Here is a 14,008-nt window from a genome sequence, read left to right on the forward strand (position 1 = left end):
TGACTATTCCACAGAACCACAGAACCATTAACATTGGAAAAGACCTCCAAGATCAAGTCCAACCTTCAACCCAAACTGCACCCCTGCCCCACCACCCCACCACCAGGAGGAGGATCCGGGACATCCCCACGTCGGAGCGACGCCACCACCAGAAGACGAAACTCTTCCTTTTTCTCCCCAAGCATCAACATGTTAAAAAACCCAAGTTTAATGTAGGTGGCATGTTTCATGCAGGGTTTTCCAGGCACCCAAAACACCAGCTGGTGCCATGTTCTGAGGAGATAACGAGGTGAAACTCCAACACTTCAGTCTCGTTCCTACATTTACAACGGGCCAAGGAGGCTCCGCCACCGCACGGATCAGCCCCGGGCCTGAGCCGGAATTCCTCTGTCACCCAAACACCTGGAAAGCTCTGGAGTGAGCAGGACTCATGGGGGACATTCTCTGAAAGGGCTGGAACAGCTCTAGGATGGACACACTCTCCCAAATCAGTATTTTCCTAATTAGTCTTGAGGCCATTTTTAACTCACTAAGTAGAACAACGACATTTAAAGCCCAAACACGGAAAGAAAGGGAAAAATCCAACCAACCCAACCATCTGCTCTCGCTGTTCAGGATGGAATCAGCATGAAGGAACACTGGAATGAAAATTTCTATATTACTTCAGAGTTAAAACCCTCTATAGTAAAAGGGAAGACATGACACATTTTGGAGCCTGGTCCATTCCCTCCCAGCACCGATGAATTTGGAAAGAGTGAAAAATCCAAAGGAACGTGAACTTCCCCAACAAGGCAGAGTTTGCAAGAACCTGCTCAACATGAAATATTTCTGGCAAATATCATTATAAGCCACTTGTTTGATTCTGGAAAAGCAAGAAGTTCAGCTTCCCCTTACTTATAGTTTTGTGCCCCCCCCCTTAATAAAAATTGCCAGTTTTTTCAATTAAATCAAATGTGGGAGGAAAAAACCAGGTTATTCTTTGCATAAACTTAATACAGTGTTTAGTCTGACTCTTTCTCCTCCCTCAGCTGTGGCTTGGCTCCCTTTGAGCTTGTAAGAAAGTTTTAGAATCTCAGTTCCTTGAGAAAAAAATACATGGGTAAAATAATTCTGAAGGCTTTAAAACAATAAAATCAAACCCAACAAATTTACATTCTGAACCATTACCAAGATCCCACTTATTCTGCAACCTCCTGGGGATGCGGGGAGGTTGAATCAGCTCCAGTTGGAAAATGCTTTGAAAAGTGCCAAGTATTGCTCCACTCAGGTAGAGCTAAAATTTCTGAATTTTTACATCATAAACCAAATAATTTGAAAATTAATTCCTCTTCCTTGCCAACAGGACTCCACAGGGACTTCACTTCCCCCCTGTGCTGGTGGGATCACACCACCTGGGTGTTTCAAGGTGTCCAAGTGCTGGTGAGGACCAAAAATGAGAGTTCTTTGGAATTTCCTAGTGCCTTGGAGGCCTCCTCAATTACTTGATTTTGGGGTTGTCTAACCCTGTGTGCCACAGCAGACCCTGAGCTTCAGGCCATTCTGAGTGTAGGTACTTGGCCACCTTTGCAAAAGGTTGAGGAATCACTTCCCACTGTCTCCTGAAGCAGCTCAGCCCCAAGGTCTCTCCTGGGGAACCTCTGGGCATTTGGCAAAGGTTCTTTGCTGTGCTTTGGTGAGGACATGTCCTTTCCCTGCCCTCATTTTCCCAGCAGCAAAGGTGGGTTTATTGAAGGAAGATGTAAAAGTGAGGCTTAACCAAGTGCAACAACAAGGTTCAGTGTCCTCCTCCCTGCACAGAGGAAGTGATAATGATCCAAAGCCCCCAAGGCAAGATTTTAGTCCTCTGTGATACAGTTTATGCCCAATATCAGTCACTTACCAAAACCTGCAGTTGGCAAGGGGTCCCTCAGCCTCGAGGACTCACCCTGAGAGGTGTCCCAGCTCTGGGGGAGATCCCCTCCATGCAGGCAGCTCCAAAAAGGCTCCCTCAGGCCCTCACATTTATGGAATAAAGCCTCTGGCTGGCAGTCAAACTACCAGCGATGAAAAAGGTACATATGAGACTCCTTGTACCCACTTGAACCTCCTTTGTTCCCTGACCAAATTAGTGCTGGAAGAACCACCTGCTATTCATGTGTTAATCACATGATCTGGTTTTACAAGCTCACACACATCAAAGCTCAGTGTCACCCTGTTCCTGTGGGGGTTTTCAAAGAACAGGTTGAAACTAGAGAAGTTCATGACCTGGGAACAGCCCAGAGCTTCACTTCCTTGGGAGCCTGGACCAAACCTCCACAGGTTTGGCCCAGCAGTTGAGTGTGTCCCTCACAGAGCAGCAGGCAGGCAGGAGTGGGGGGCAGAGCAGAGCCAAGCATCACAAATCACCCTTTTACTCAAGGAGTGCTGAGGTTCAGCCGCTCCCAGGTGAAACAAGGACTGGGCTGGGAGTCACTGGGCCTGCAAACCAAAGTATGTCACCAAAAGACTGGAAAACTCACAAGCTGAAATGTCAAGCACCCCTCTCTGTGTGCAAACTGGCCTGTTCTCAACCACACTCACAGCTCAGCCCAAGATGACAAAGAACAGCCATGGACTTCCAGTCCTGCTTATTCCACCGTGATTGGCCCCAAAGATTCCGTGGAGGGAGGGAAAAATGGTCTCCATCGCTTTCACCGACTTGTTTTTAAACAGTTCTTTAAAGAACTGCAGGGGAAAGAGCAATATTCCGTCATCAGGAAAAACAAACAAACAAAAGCAGAATAAAAATAAACTTTAGGCCAGTTTTCTGGGCTCCATAAATGGAGACACTTGACTGACTGCACAGGGAGGTCTTAGATAAAGACCAGTAAAGCTGAGCTTAATATTCAACTCCCTTCTTGAGCTGTGGGTAAAGCTCTGCAGTGACCCCCCCTCTCACTGATCTGTGTCATTCCAGGGAACAATTATTGCCATTTCAGACCACGCTCAGCTCTCCATCCCTCTAGGTAAGACAGTCTCACCTCACTGTACTCCCTGAGACAGAAGAATCTCTGTGAGAAAACTGGAACTAATCAATTCAGGGGAAAGTAGAACCAAATGCCAAGATCTAAACACTGAGGATCATTGCAATGGGTTCCCCTTAATCACTGCAAAATGAGAACATATTTGCCGTGACTGGGAATTTCAGGAGCACATGATACCAAGCTCTGCTCCCATCCCTTCCATGGATTTGTGCTGTTAGGGAAAGACTCAATTACTCAGCACTAACTGCCTGAAAAATACAAAGCCACTCAAAGCTATATAATCACCTCAAAGTGGACACAACAGTATAAAACAGGAGAAAAAAAAAACTCTATAGGAATATATAAGTATATGGAATTTGGCCCCATATTCTTAGTAGAAAATATGCAAAATGCAAACTATGTACAGGACAAGTCAAGAAAGATAAATATTACATGACTGAGACCTTAAGGAACTTAAGGAATTTTTAGGAACATTTTTAGGAAAAGGGTGAAGATGGATTAAGGGCTGCAAAGTTATCTGGCTTCTGTGCTCCAGATAAATCACTGCCTTTTTTCTGTTCACAGGAACAGCAGCAAAACAGGCTCCTATGGACTGAAAGAAACTTACATTAAAAAAAAAACAACACCTAAAATAAACTTATATTAAAGAAACATATTCTTTGCACTGCACTGTGCAAAGAGTAAAACAACTGTTCAAGTGTTCCACTTTGATAACCCAAAAGGCACCTCAGAAAGGTAAAAATTGTAGAGACTAAAACACCTCACAAAGATAAAAATTCTAGAGACTAAAACCTGTTCAAGTGAGACAAAGACCTGTTCAAGTGTTGCACTTGGATAACCCAAAAGGCACCTCACAAAGATAAAACTTCTAGAGACTAAAACATGTTCAAGTGAGACTAAAACCCATTCAAGTGTTGCACTTGGATGATCCAAATGGCACCTTGAGCCTCAGAAATCTAAAAATCCTAGAGACTAAAACACCTATTCAATTGTTGCACTCAAAAATATAAAAATTCTAGAGACTAAATACCTCACAAAGATACAAATTCTAGAGACTAAAACCTGTTCAAGTGAGACAAAAACCTGTTCAAGTGTTGTACTTGGGTAATCCAAATGGCACCTTGACCCTCAGAAATATAAAAACCCTAGAGACTAAAACACCTATTCAATTGTTGCACTTTGATAACCCAAAAGGCACCTCAGAAAGGTAAAAATTGTAGAGACTAAAACACCTCACAAAGATAAAAATTCTAGAGACTAAAACACCTATTCAATTGTTGCACTTTGATAATCCAAATGGCACTTAAAAATATAAAAGTTCTACAGACTAAAACACCTCACAAAGATACAAATTCTAGAGACTAAAACCTGTTCAAGTGTTGCACTTGGATAATCCAAATGGCACCTTGACCCTCAGAAATATAACAATCCTAGAGACTAAAACACCTATTCAATTGTTGCACTTTGATAACCCAAAAGGTACCTCACAAAGATACAAATTCTAGAGACTAAAACCTGTTCAAGAGAGACAAAAACCTGTTCAAGTGTTGCACTTGGATGATCCAAATGGCACCTCAAAAATCTAAAAATTCTAGAGACTAAAACACCTATTCAGTTGTTGCACTTTGATAACCCAAAAGGCACTCACAAAGATACAAATTCCAGAGAACAGCACGTTAATTTATCGATAAAAACGAGCGCCGACAAATTAATTAATTAATATTAAAAAAGAGGGTTATCGACACGTCTCGGGGCGCAAGAAAAGCCACCTGCTGAGCCCACATGCGCTTGGTTTTTATTTACATATCCACAAAAACCATGAAACACCAGCCCAGCCCCCCCACGAGCAGCATGGTGACGTGGATGCCGTAGATGAGCAGTTCATTCAGGAGGCTGAAGTCGACGCGCCTCCGGCCCAGCAGGAGGAGGATGATGGAGAGTTTGTACTGGAAGCGCAGGAAGATGCGGATGCCGAGGTACTGGAGGCAGAACAGGACCGAGAGTGCCACCCAGAGGATGGAGGTGAAGAGGCTGCAGCTGAAGTACAGCAGGAAGCGGATGAAGCCGTACATCCAGCGGGATTTGAGATAGATGTCGAAGTTGTTGTACTTGGTGCGCACCAGGTGCGTGGTGCGCACGGGGCCGCAGGCCGAGTGCAGGCAGGTCGTGTGGGGGCCGTGGAAGGAGCGGACCCGCCGGGGGATGGGGATCACAGGCATCGGGCACCTCCCCCGGCAGCCAGGCCCCACATATCACACGGGATCCCTCAGCGCCGGACGCGTCCGCCGGCCCGGCAAGGAGAGCTCCGGGCTGGATTTCCAGGGAGGGACGGACCTGCGGGGAGGGGGGTTAGATATTGGACGCTGAAAAAGCTGATAAATCAGGCACATTCCGTATTAAATCATGCACATTCCGTATTAAATCATGCACATTCTGTATTAAATCATGCACGTTCTGTATTAAATCATGCACGTTCTGTATTAAATCAGGCACTTTCATCATTAGCATGGATACGGTTTTTCCTTTAAGGTTTTCGTGCTGAAGATTTCAATATACTAACACTAAACAGGTAAGAAAGAACTAATGCAGGATTATTTCTGGCCAAAGTTATCTGTGCTTCTAATGTGACAAGAACCTTGTATTTTTGCTTGACTTGCTGAGAATTTCTTTGTTTCAAAGGCAGAGAAGGAAAATACAGTTAACAGCCCCAGCTGGAGAGGCCACACGGCAGAGACTCTACACTTAAACCTGCTTTACAAACCTCAACTTCTTGCCTTAAAACAATTTTGTTTTGCTTCTTCATTTATAGTTTAAAAGAAATGCTTTGCTTCTTTACTTACAGTTTAAAACAACTTTGTTTTGCTTCTTCACTTATAGTTTAAAACAAATGCTTTGCTTCTTTACTTACAGTTTAAAACAACTTTGTTTTGCTTCTTCACTTATAGTTTAAAAGAAATGCTTTGCTTCTTTACTTACAGTTTAAAACAACTTTGGTTTTGCTTCTTATAGTTTAAAACAACTTTGGTTTTGCTTCTTTACTTATTGTTTCCCAGAAACACACACAGGAAAACATTGGACCACCCTCTGAGGCACAAGGTGGGACCCTTGGGGTGTCCTGTGCAGGGTTAAGGGTTGGACTTGATGATCTTTGTGGGTCCCTTCCAACTCAGCATATTCCAACTCTGCTTCCAAGTCAGATTCCAGCCTGTTATAAACTTTACCCAGGACAAAGCTTTGGTCTGAAATTCTCCTGCCTAATTCACAGATCCTTCTTAATCAAACAGCCACCCTGCAACAGTCCAGCCCTGTGAGCAGGGAGATTAATGTGAGAGTAGTAATATTGAAGTATGTATTTGCATTTGGATCATATTTCCTTTAAAAGCCAAAAAACAAAAAAGGAGTTCTCCAAGTACTTTTGCAAGAGAATTCCAGATCTCTGCTCCTTTCCAAACTTGGCAAGGCTTCACCAAATAAACAAACTGAAAATAATGGTGGGCCCTGGAAGAACAATGAGGCAATCATGTTTTTCACACCCCACAGGATGTCCCTCCCCCTGCTCAGGCCAGCCCTGTGCTCTCCCTGTCACTGCAAGGCCAGGCAGCCTTTCAAAGGCATCCCCCAGTTTATTCCTCCCCTCGGGACCTGCAGAGATAAGTGAGATGTCTTGATCCTCTGGAGTGTTTAGGATTTATAATCTTAACATCCTTCCACACACCCATTGTTGTTGTGTGAGTGATGAGCAGGAGCCTCTCAGCTGCTCTCTGCTTCACCCCAGGCTCCCAAATGTGCCAAATTCCGGGAATTATGAAATGACAATGCACTCATCAGATAATGCTGGAAAACAACAGGCACTTCCCCAGCTCCTCACACACCCAGATCTTTCCTTTGTGGAACCAAAACCCTAACTGCTTTTAAAAGTAAAACTAATTTAAAAGTTACTGCCAGAGTTTTTTAGTTTCATTACTACCAGAATTAATCACAGAGTCAATGACAGAGCTGCAGGAAATTGTGCTTTCATATCAAAAACCTTCTCTGACACAATGTCCACCACTGGGGAAGACTCTGTGCTGCTTCCTGCCTCACATTCCACGGAAATGGAAATTGCAGTTCTGATCTGTCCTGCTTGGCCCCAGGTCCTAATTCCTTTTTGCTGTTAAAGAAATTCGAGGCAATCTCTTGGCTCTACGTGGATCAGGGACTAATAAAAAGGAGTAGGGGTTAATTGAGGATTTAAAGAATTTAGGAAACTTAAATTTAGGGCTCTTCTCCACTACCAAAGACACTCATAATTTCAGGTGCCTCTTGCCATATTTCCTGCCTGCAGGAAGGAAACACCAGGCAGCTCAGAAATGTGGATTTTGCAAGACAAGGAAATTGCTCAGACACTGAACCAACACAGCTTAAAAAATCCCAGCTCTGGGCCTGGAGCACGTGGCCCAACACACAGCCCACGTGATGCTGCTCAGTGTTTGCTTTCAGGGATAATTTCAGGGCTAAATTAGCAAGACAGGTCAAAAATCACACACTCTGGGACCAGAGCACTCAGTTTTTAACAATGCAGCCTCTCCTTTGCAACTTCTTTCACTGGGACACAAAGTTTTCCCAGCAAACTCTGACACAGCCACAGGCAGCATTTTGTTCCCATTTCCTGTGCCCAGTCTTTGGGAGGTTCGTGGGATAAACTCAAATATCAACACTGGAACAGCCAAAAGCAGAGGGATATTGTGAAAATAGAATAAATTTCATGAGTTATTACATTGTAAGAGTGCTGCCATCCACTCAGCAGGTCTGGACTCCACTGCTGTGCCAGGACACCACGGAATTCTTGTAATAAAACAGTGAAGTTTTCCTGTGACACCTTCTAGGAAGAGCGACAGACACTGCAAAGGTGCTTCATAGACTCAAAACACTCTACACAGGAGCTGATCTGAAAGACAAAATGACAGAGTTAAGATTCAATTTGCTCATTATAAAGCTCAGAATTACAAGGCTCCTCCTCAAGCGTGAATTTTTAATCCCATAAAGGCTCTAGAAAGAATCCCATGCTCAGTGAAATAAGGATTCCAGCTGACTGATTCATGCTGGAAAGAATCAGTGGGTTGGAATTCACTGCCAGGACAGAGAAACTCAAAAAGAACTGTGCTGGATATCTTCTCCTGTCACAGACTGTTCATCCACAGAACACACAGAGCCAACACCTCCCAAATTGAACATGGAACAGCAGATCCTTCCCTGTGAGGGTGGGGAGGCCCTGGTACAGGTTGCCCAGGGAAGCTGTGGCTGCCCTTGGATCCCTGGAAGTGTCCAAGGCCAGGTTGGACGGGGCTTGGAGCAACCTGGGCTAGTGGAAGGTGTCCCTGCCCAGCTAGGGGGTGGGACTGGATGGTTTTTAAGGTCCCTTTCAACCCAAAACATTCCATGATTCCATGATCCCCCAATCTGTGTGCTGGCACACGGTGCCCACAAACAGAGCTGGACACCCATCCCATAATTTTGGGGACCTTTCTGTCTTAAAACACATCACTGTGAGGCTGGAAAGCCAACTCGGCCTCTTGTGGCCACCATTCCGCAGCTCCAGGAATTCCAGCTCAAGGCACTTCCTTGTCCTCCACCCCACACTTGGAGTGGCCTCATCAGGGCGTTAAAAGCCTGAATAACCGCTCGCCTGGGGGAGTTCTCACTCCCTGTCCTTTGGGAAGATGGGAAAGGCGCAGGAACACAGCGCGAATTCTTCTGCATCCTCCGGGCATTGCAGGCGGGACCAGCCGAGACATTTCGGGAGGCGGGACCCGCACAGGGGCCGAGGGGATCCCGGAGGAGCCCCCCGGGGTGAGGGGCAATGACACCCAAACAGGGAGCGCCGGGGGGAGCGGAACCAGCTCCTCCTGCATCCCAGCGATCCCGAGGGAACCGCGGCCGCTCGGGAGGGAACGGCGCAACCGGGACCCGCCGGGAGCAGCGCGGACACCGCGACCCACCCCGGGGAGGGCCCGGACAGGGCCTCGCGGGCTGTGCCCGTCCGCCGCCAGCCCCGGGCCCGCCGCCCGCTCTGAGCGGCCCCGGGGCCGTCCCCTCGCTCCCCGGTGTCCCCGCCGTGCCCCCCCGTTCCGCGGTGTCCCCGCCGCGCCCCCGCACTCACCGCGGTGCCCATGGCCGCGCCGGGCCCGGGCGGAGCGAGGCCCGGGCCGCGGGCCGCGCGCTCTGCGCATGTGCGGGGGCGGCCCCGGGGCCTCCGGTTCCGGCGGCGGCGCGCGGGGAGCGGCGGTGGCGGCGCGCGATGATTGCGTCATCGAGCCGCGACCCCACCTCTGAGGCCGGAAGCGGAGGGGACGCGTTGCCACGGCAACGGGGGGGGGGGAACAGGGATGGCCGGGCCTGGGCCCAGCCCGGGGCACAACGGGGAGCACAGCGGGGCGGAGGGACACGGGGGAAACGTGTGCAACCGAGGGGCAGCGGAGGGTTGTCCTGAGAAATCACGGAATGGTTTGGTTTGGATTGGAAAGGAGCGTTAAGACCATTCAGTCCCACCCCCTGCCATGGGCAGGGACACCTCCCACTAGCCCAGGTTGCTGCAGCCTTGACCTTGGGCCCTTCCAGGGGTGGGGCAAACACAGCTTCTCTGAGCAACCTGTGCCAGGGCTTCCCCACCCTCACAGGGAACAATTTCTTCCTAATACCTAATCTAAATCTCCCCTCTTTCAATGTGACACCATTCCCCCTTGTCCTGTCACTAGAAGCCCATGTAAATAGTCCCTCTCAATCTTTCTTGTAGCTTCTTGAGGCACTGGAAGGCCACAATTAGGTCACCCCGAAGCTTTTTGAGTCCCAGTCCCAACTCTCCCATCCTGCTGGCTCTGCAATTCCCTGACAGGAGGGGGGAGCTGGGGGAGGTCGGGCTGTGCTCCCAGGGAACAAGGGACAGGATGAGAGGAAACGGCCTCAAGCTGTGCCAGGCAAGGGTCAGGTTGGACATCAGGAGGAATTTCTTGCTGGAAAGGGTGATGAGACATTGGAAGAGCTGCCCAGGGAGGCTGGGGAGTCCCCATCCCTGGAGGAGTTTAAGGAAAGGTTGGACCTGGCACTCAGAGCCGTGGTCTGGTTGACAAGGTGGTGATGGGTCAAATCACAAATGCAGGAGACCCAGATGTCCTGGGAGGTCACAAAGATCTCCAAAAGTTCCTGAAAAACAAACAGGTGGACAAAAATTCAAAACAGTGTATAGAGAAGGGACAAAAAAAACCAACCAAAAAACAACCCAAAACCCCAACAAACCACATCCCCCCTGCTGTTCTCCCTCAGATTCAATTAGGAATTACTTTCCATAACAGAAAGAATACACAACTCTGTGGTTGGCTCCCTGCCCCACTTGCAGTCTGGGCAGTGCCACAGTGGAAAAACATTAAATAATAATAACTCAGGCCATCTGCCACAGCTCAGAGCTGCTGCCCTGCACAGGAGTCAGGGCACGAGGCCAAACACACCCCGGGAGTCCTGGTGCCTCCCTGTTCCCCTGCCCTGCAGAGCAGTTTGGTACTGAAACACGAGGAACAGCCTGAGGTGCAGGATGTACATCCAGGGGGAATGCTGGGCAAGGCAAAAATTGAGGTGTTCTCCTGGGCTTCTCTGTGTCCCTCCCCCAAGGTTCTGGTGCGAGGGAGAAGGGAAGGAGTGGAGCTGGAGAGTTTTCCCAGTAGCCTGGAACTGGGAGCATCTGTTTGGTGACTGAGTTAAGCAGGAGAGCCACATTCCATTTATTTCCCTCTGCCATTCCCTGGGATTGGAGCCACAGCCCAGAGATGGGAATTTCGGCCCAAGCAACAACATTTATGAAGGTTCTTTTGCTTTCCAGCTTTGCCTTGGAGATGCTGCTGATTGCAAGTGTGACGAAGGGGGCTTCTGGTGTCCTGCAGGAACCCCTTGGGTGGGAAAGGGCTTTCCTGTCCTCCAGGAAAACCCAGGGAGCTCCACTGGGCACCCTACAACCCAAACACGTGTGTGCAGTGGTGCTGAGACTGACTCCAGGCTGACCTTCAGCTCAAGGCCAGGTTGGAGAGGGCTTGGAGCACCCTGGGCTAGTGGAAGGTGGGGGTGGAATGAGAAGAGCTTTAAATCCCTTCCAACCCAAACCATTCCATGACAAAAAATCAGAACAGCCCGATTTAATTTTCTGCCCGTCGTATTTTGAACCCTGTGCTCCTGAAACACGTGTGAGTGTCCAGAAACAACAACCCGCCCTCGGGCTGGGCATGAATTGGAGCTTTGACATTCACAGAGATCAGCTCCCGGAGGAGGGGACCCGCAGGGGACCCGCCCACAGCTCTCGGGGCTGTATTTCTTCCCCGTGCTAATTTTCCTAAAGACACAACTCATATTCCTGTTGATTGAACAGTTTTTGTGTTGACAGCTTTGAAGATTTGTGGTGGAACTTATCACCAGCCCCGAGAACGGGCCATTAGTCCCCGTCAGAGCGGCCGGCGAGGGCTGGGATGTTTTATGGCGCCCTCCGAAGACAAACACACACATTTATATGTCACTTGTTGCCATATAAATGCTAACTTGTACTTCTTTCAAAACTTTTAATGAATTGTGCACATTTCACAAGATTTATAGCGAGAGCCCAGCGGCTCAAAATATTGCTTGAAACATATTTGTCACTTTGGCAACAGAACAAAAAAAATCTGGGAGATATTGCATTTAGAAATAAATCATAAATATGTGAGTCTTAAAAGAGTTTATTTCCGTCATTAATAGCTGATCCCCCCCCACGCCAGTGCAGGATTTAAAGTTAAATTATGCAAAATCAAAAACAAACCTTATAATACTTAATCAAACATGCATAAAACTGTCAGGGCCAAATAAATTCTCTCAATTAACTTGCTTCAGATTGTGATTGCATTTACTAATTTAATCAACACTAGAATAATTTGGAGGCTGGGTAATGATGAATGGCTGTGGTGCTGCACATGAAGGGCCTCTGAGGTGGTTGTGTTGAGACAGGGGTGCAGGAGATGCCTCTGAGGCTGAGGGCAAAAAAGTAGCAGCTGAGTCGTCACAATCATTTTATAATGGAAACATCTTTTTATCCCTGTTCGGAGGGGAATTTTTTCCAGCAAACACCTGCCAAGGACAGACCTTGTCTGGATGAATGAGTTCAGTGTGAGCCCACAGAGTCCATCTCATTTCAACCTGAGAAGAGCAGAGGAGCAAAACCTGTGGACACATTCCCTGCACATTTTTGATCATTTTGTGAATTTGATCTTTTCCTGGGAACTGCGGCCTCGGGCTGCCTGGCTTTCACCTCAGTCAGGTCATTTAGGCTGGAGCTGGAGTAACAACCCTGTAATATCGAGATGTCCTTTAGCTCAGTCCTTTTGCACTTTGAATGGATTTGCACTCACAATAAAATGGGCCCGACCCCTGCCTAGAAAAGCTTTCAATACTATTACTTGTGGAGAGCTAAACATGGCATTTCTGCAGGCGTAAGCAGGGTTTTATGGAGAGCTTCTCATTTACAGGTTCGTGGGAAGGAGGCTGTAAGGTATATTCAACCCTATAAAATACCTGGACCTCAGAAAATAACACCCTTATTTAGTCTTTAACCTTTCTACACCTGTTTTACAAAAAATTACAATGTCCAGGTAGCTGCTGCGGGAATGAACTCATTGCAACACTCTCCTCCTCTCTTTTTCTCTCTCTCTCACTGCAAAATATACTTTCCATAGGCTAACTGACCATTTTGGTCGCTTTTTATTTCAAATGGGGACTGTGCTTTCTAAATGTCTGTCACCCAGCACTATTTGGTCCCCAGTAGAAATCAGTAGATAAAAACCAATGTGCTGAAAAGTGCATCCAGAAAAACAGCCAGCAAGTTTCCTTGGGTGACCCAGAAACAAGTAATTCCACAGCAATTCTGTAGCCATATAAACAGACACAATTCTTAGGGGTTTGAAGATAATAAATGTGTTGACATGGTATTTTTTAAGCATTCACTGCTGCCCTCCAGTTGTATCCAAAAGCACCACTCGAAACCAACAGCACCTCGTGCAAACTCCCCTGGGTTCTGCTGAGCCAGAAATATAACAAATTAAGGAATTCATCCTTTCCTTTTCCTTAAAGGAGATTTAGGATGGAGTTTGGCCCTTAAATTTTAAATGTAATTGATCTAAAGTGCAAAAGCTTGTGAAATAATTTTCATTACTCCTTTCCAGACCCCATCTCGCAGCCGAAACGTCAGCTCTAATCAGCTCGGGGAGATTTTGCATGTGGTGAACAATAATGCAGCCTATTAGACTAATCAAATATAAATATATGTAGCAGAAAGTGAAACTAATTCCCAGTTCTGCAGCACTTCTGATGCAGAGAACACCAAACCCTGCAGAGCTGGGGAGCAGCAGTGCCAGGCACACACGAGGTGCCAGCACAGATGGTCGGGCTGCAGAGCTCAGAGTTGTTTCCGTGTCCCTGCAGGAATCCTGCCTCCTGTAATATTTTTATGGATATATATTTTACAGGTGACTGGCAAAATATAAAACCAGAGCAGTCTGCAGTTTCTAAAGAAATAAATGATTGGTGTGAGGCTTGGTGAGACAGAAATGTTTGATGTATTCCAGCTACGTGACACATCAACATGCTTTGGGGCATAATAATCTGCTGCCAGCCCTCACTGCACTGAAAACCAGGCAAGCCTGGGGGATGCTCGAGGGGCTGGAGGGCTCTGCCCTGAAAACTGCTCCCTCCCTGCTCCAGGGGTCAGGACAGAAAGAGAAAGCCCAGTGCCAGTGTGGTTTGGATCCCAGTGAACCCACAAAAGCACGATGTTCATAAAAAAATGTGTGTTGTCCTATAGCAGGGACACTTTACCTCAAAAGACAGAGCCTCACTTAGCCCAGCCATTCCCTCACCTCTGGAGAATGGGAAGGCAGTTATTTTAAAGGTGCTGGAGTCATGGAAAGATTCCTGCTGAACCTCCAGGGGCTGGAGCAGGAGCCAGCTGCACACATATGGTG

The 14,008-nt window shown here is 47.4% G+C and overlaps 1 protein-coding gene across 1 annotated transcript; it reads right to left on the bottom strand.

Annotated features, from left to right (window-relative positions):
- Positions 1-4,704: 4,704 nt before the first annotated feature.
- On the bottom strand, positions 4,705-9,227 carry TMEM250 (transmembrane protein 250). Its single transcript, XM_032708599.1, has 3 exons — positions 9,142-9,227; positions 7,759-7,929; positions 4,705-5,336 (listed from the first exon to the last, which is right to left on the bottom strand). Exon 3 carries the CDS (start codon positions 5,219-5,221, stop codon positions 4,802-4,804), a length of 420 nt encoding a protein of 139 aa, XP_032564490.1. The 5' UTR covers positions 5,222-5,336; positions 7,759-7,929; positions 9,142-9,227; the 3' UTR covers positions 4,705-4,801.
- Positions 9,228-14,008: the final 4,781 nt, after the last annotated feature.

This window comes from Chiroxiphia lanceolata, chromosome 21 (assembly GCF_009829145.1).
Source record: "Chiroxiphia lanceolata isolate bChiLan1 chromosome 21, bChiLan1.pri, whole genome shotgun sequence".
In the NCBI taxonomy this organism is placed as follows: Eukaryota; Metazoa; Chordata; class Aves; order Passeriformes; family Pipridae; genus Chiroxiphia; species Chiroxiphia lanceolata.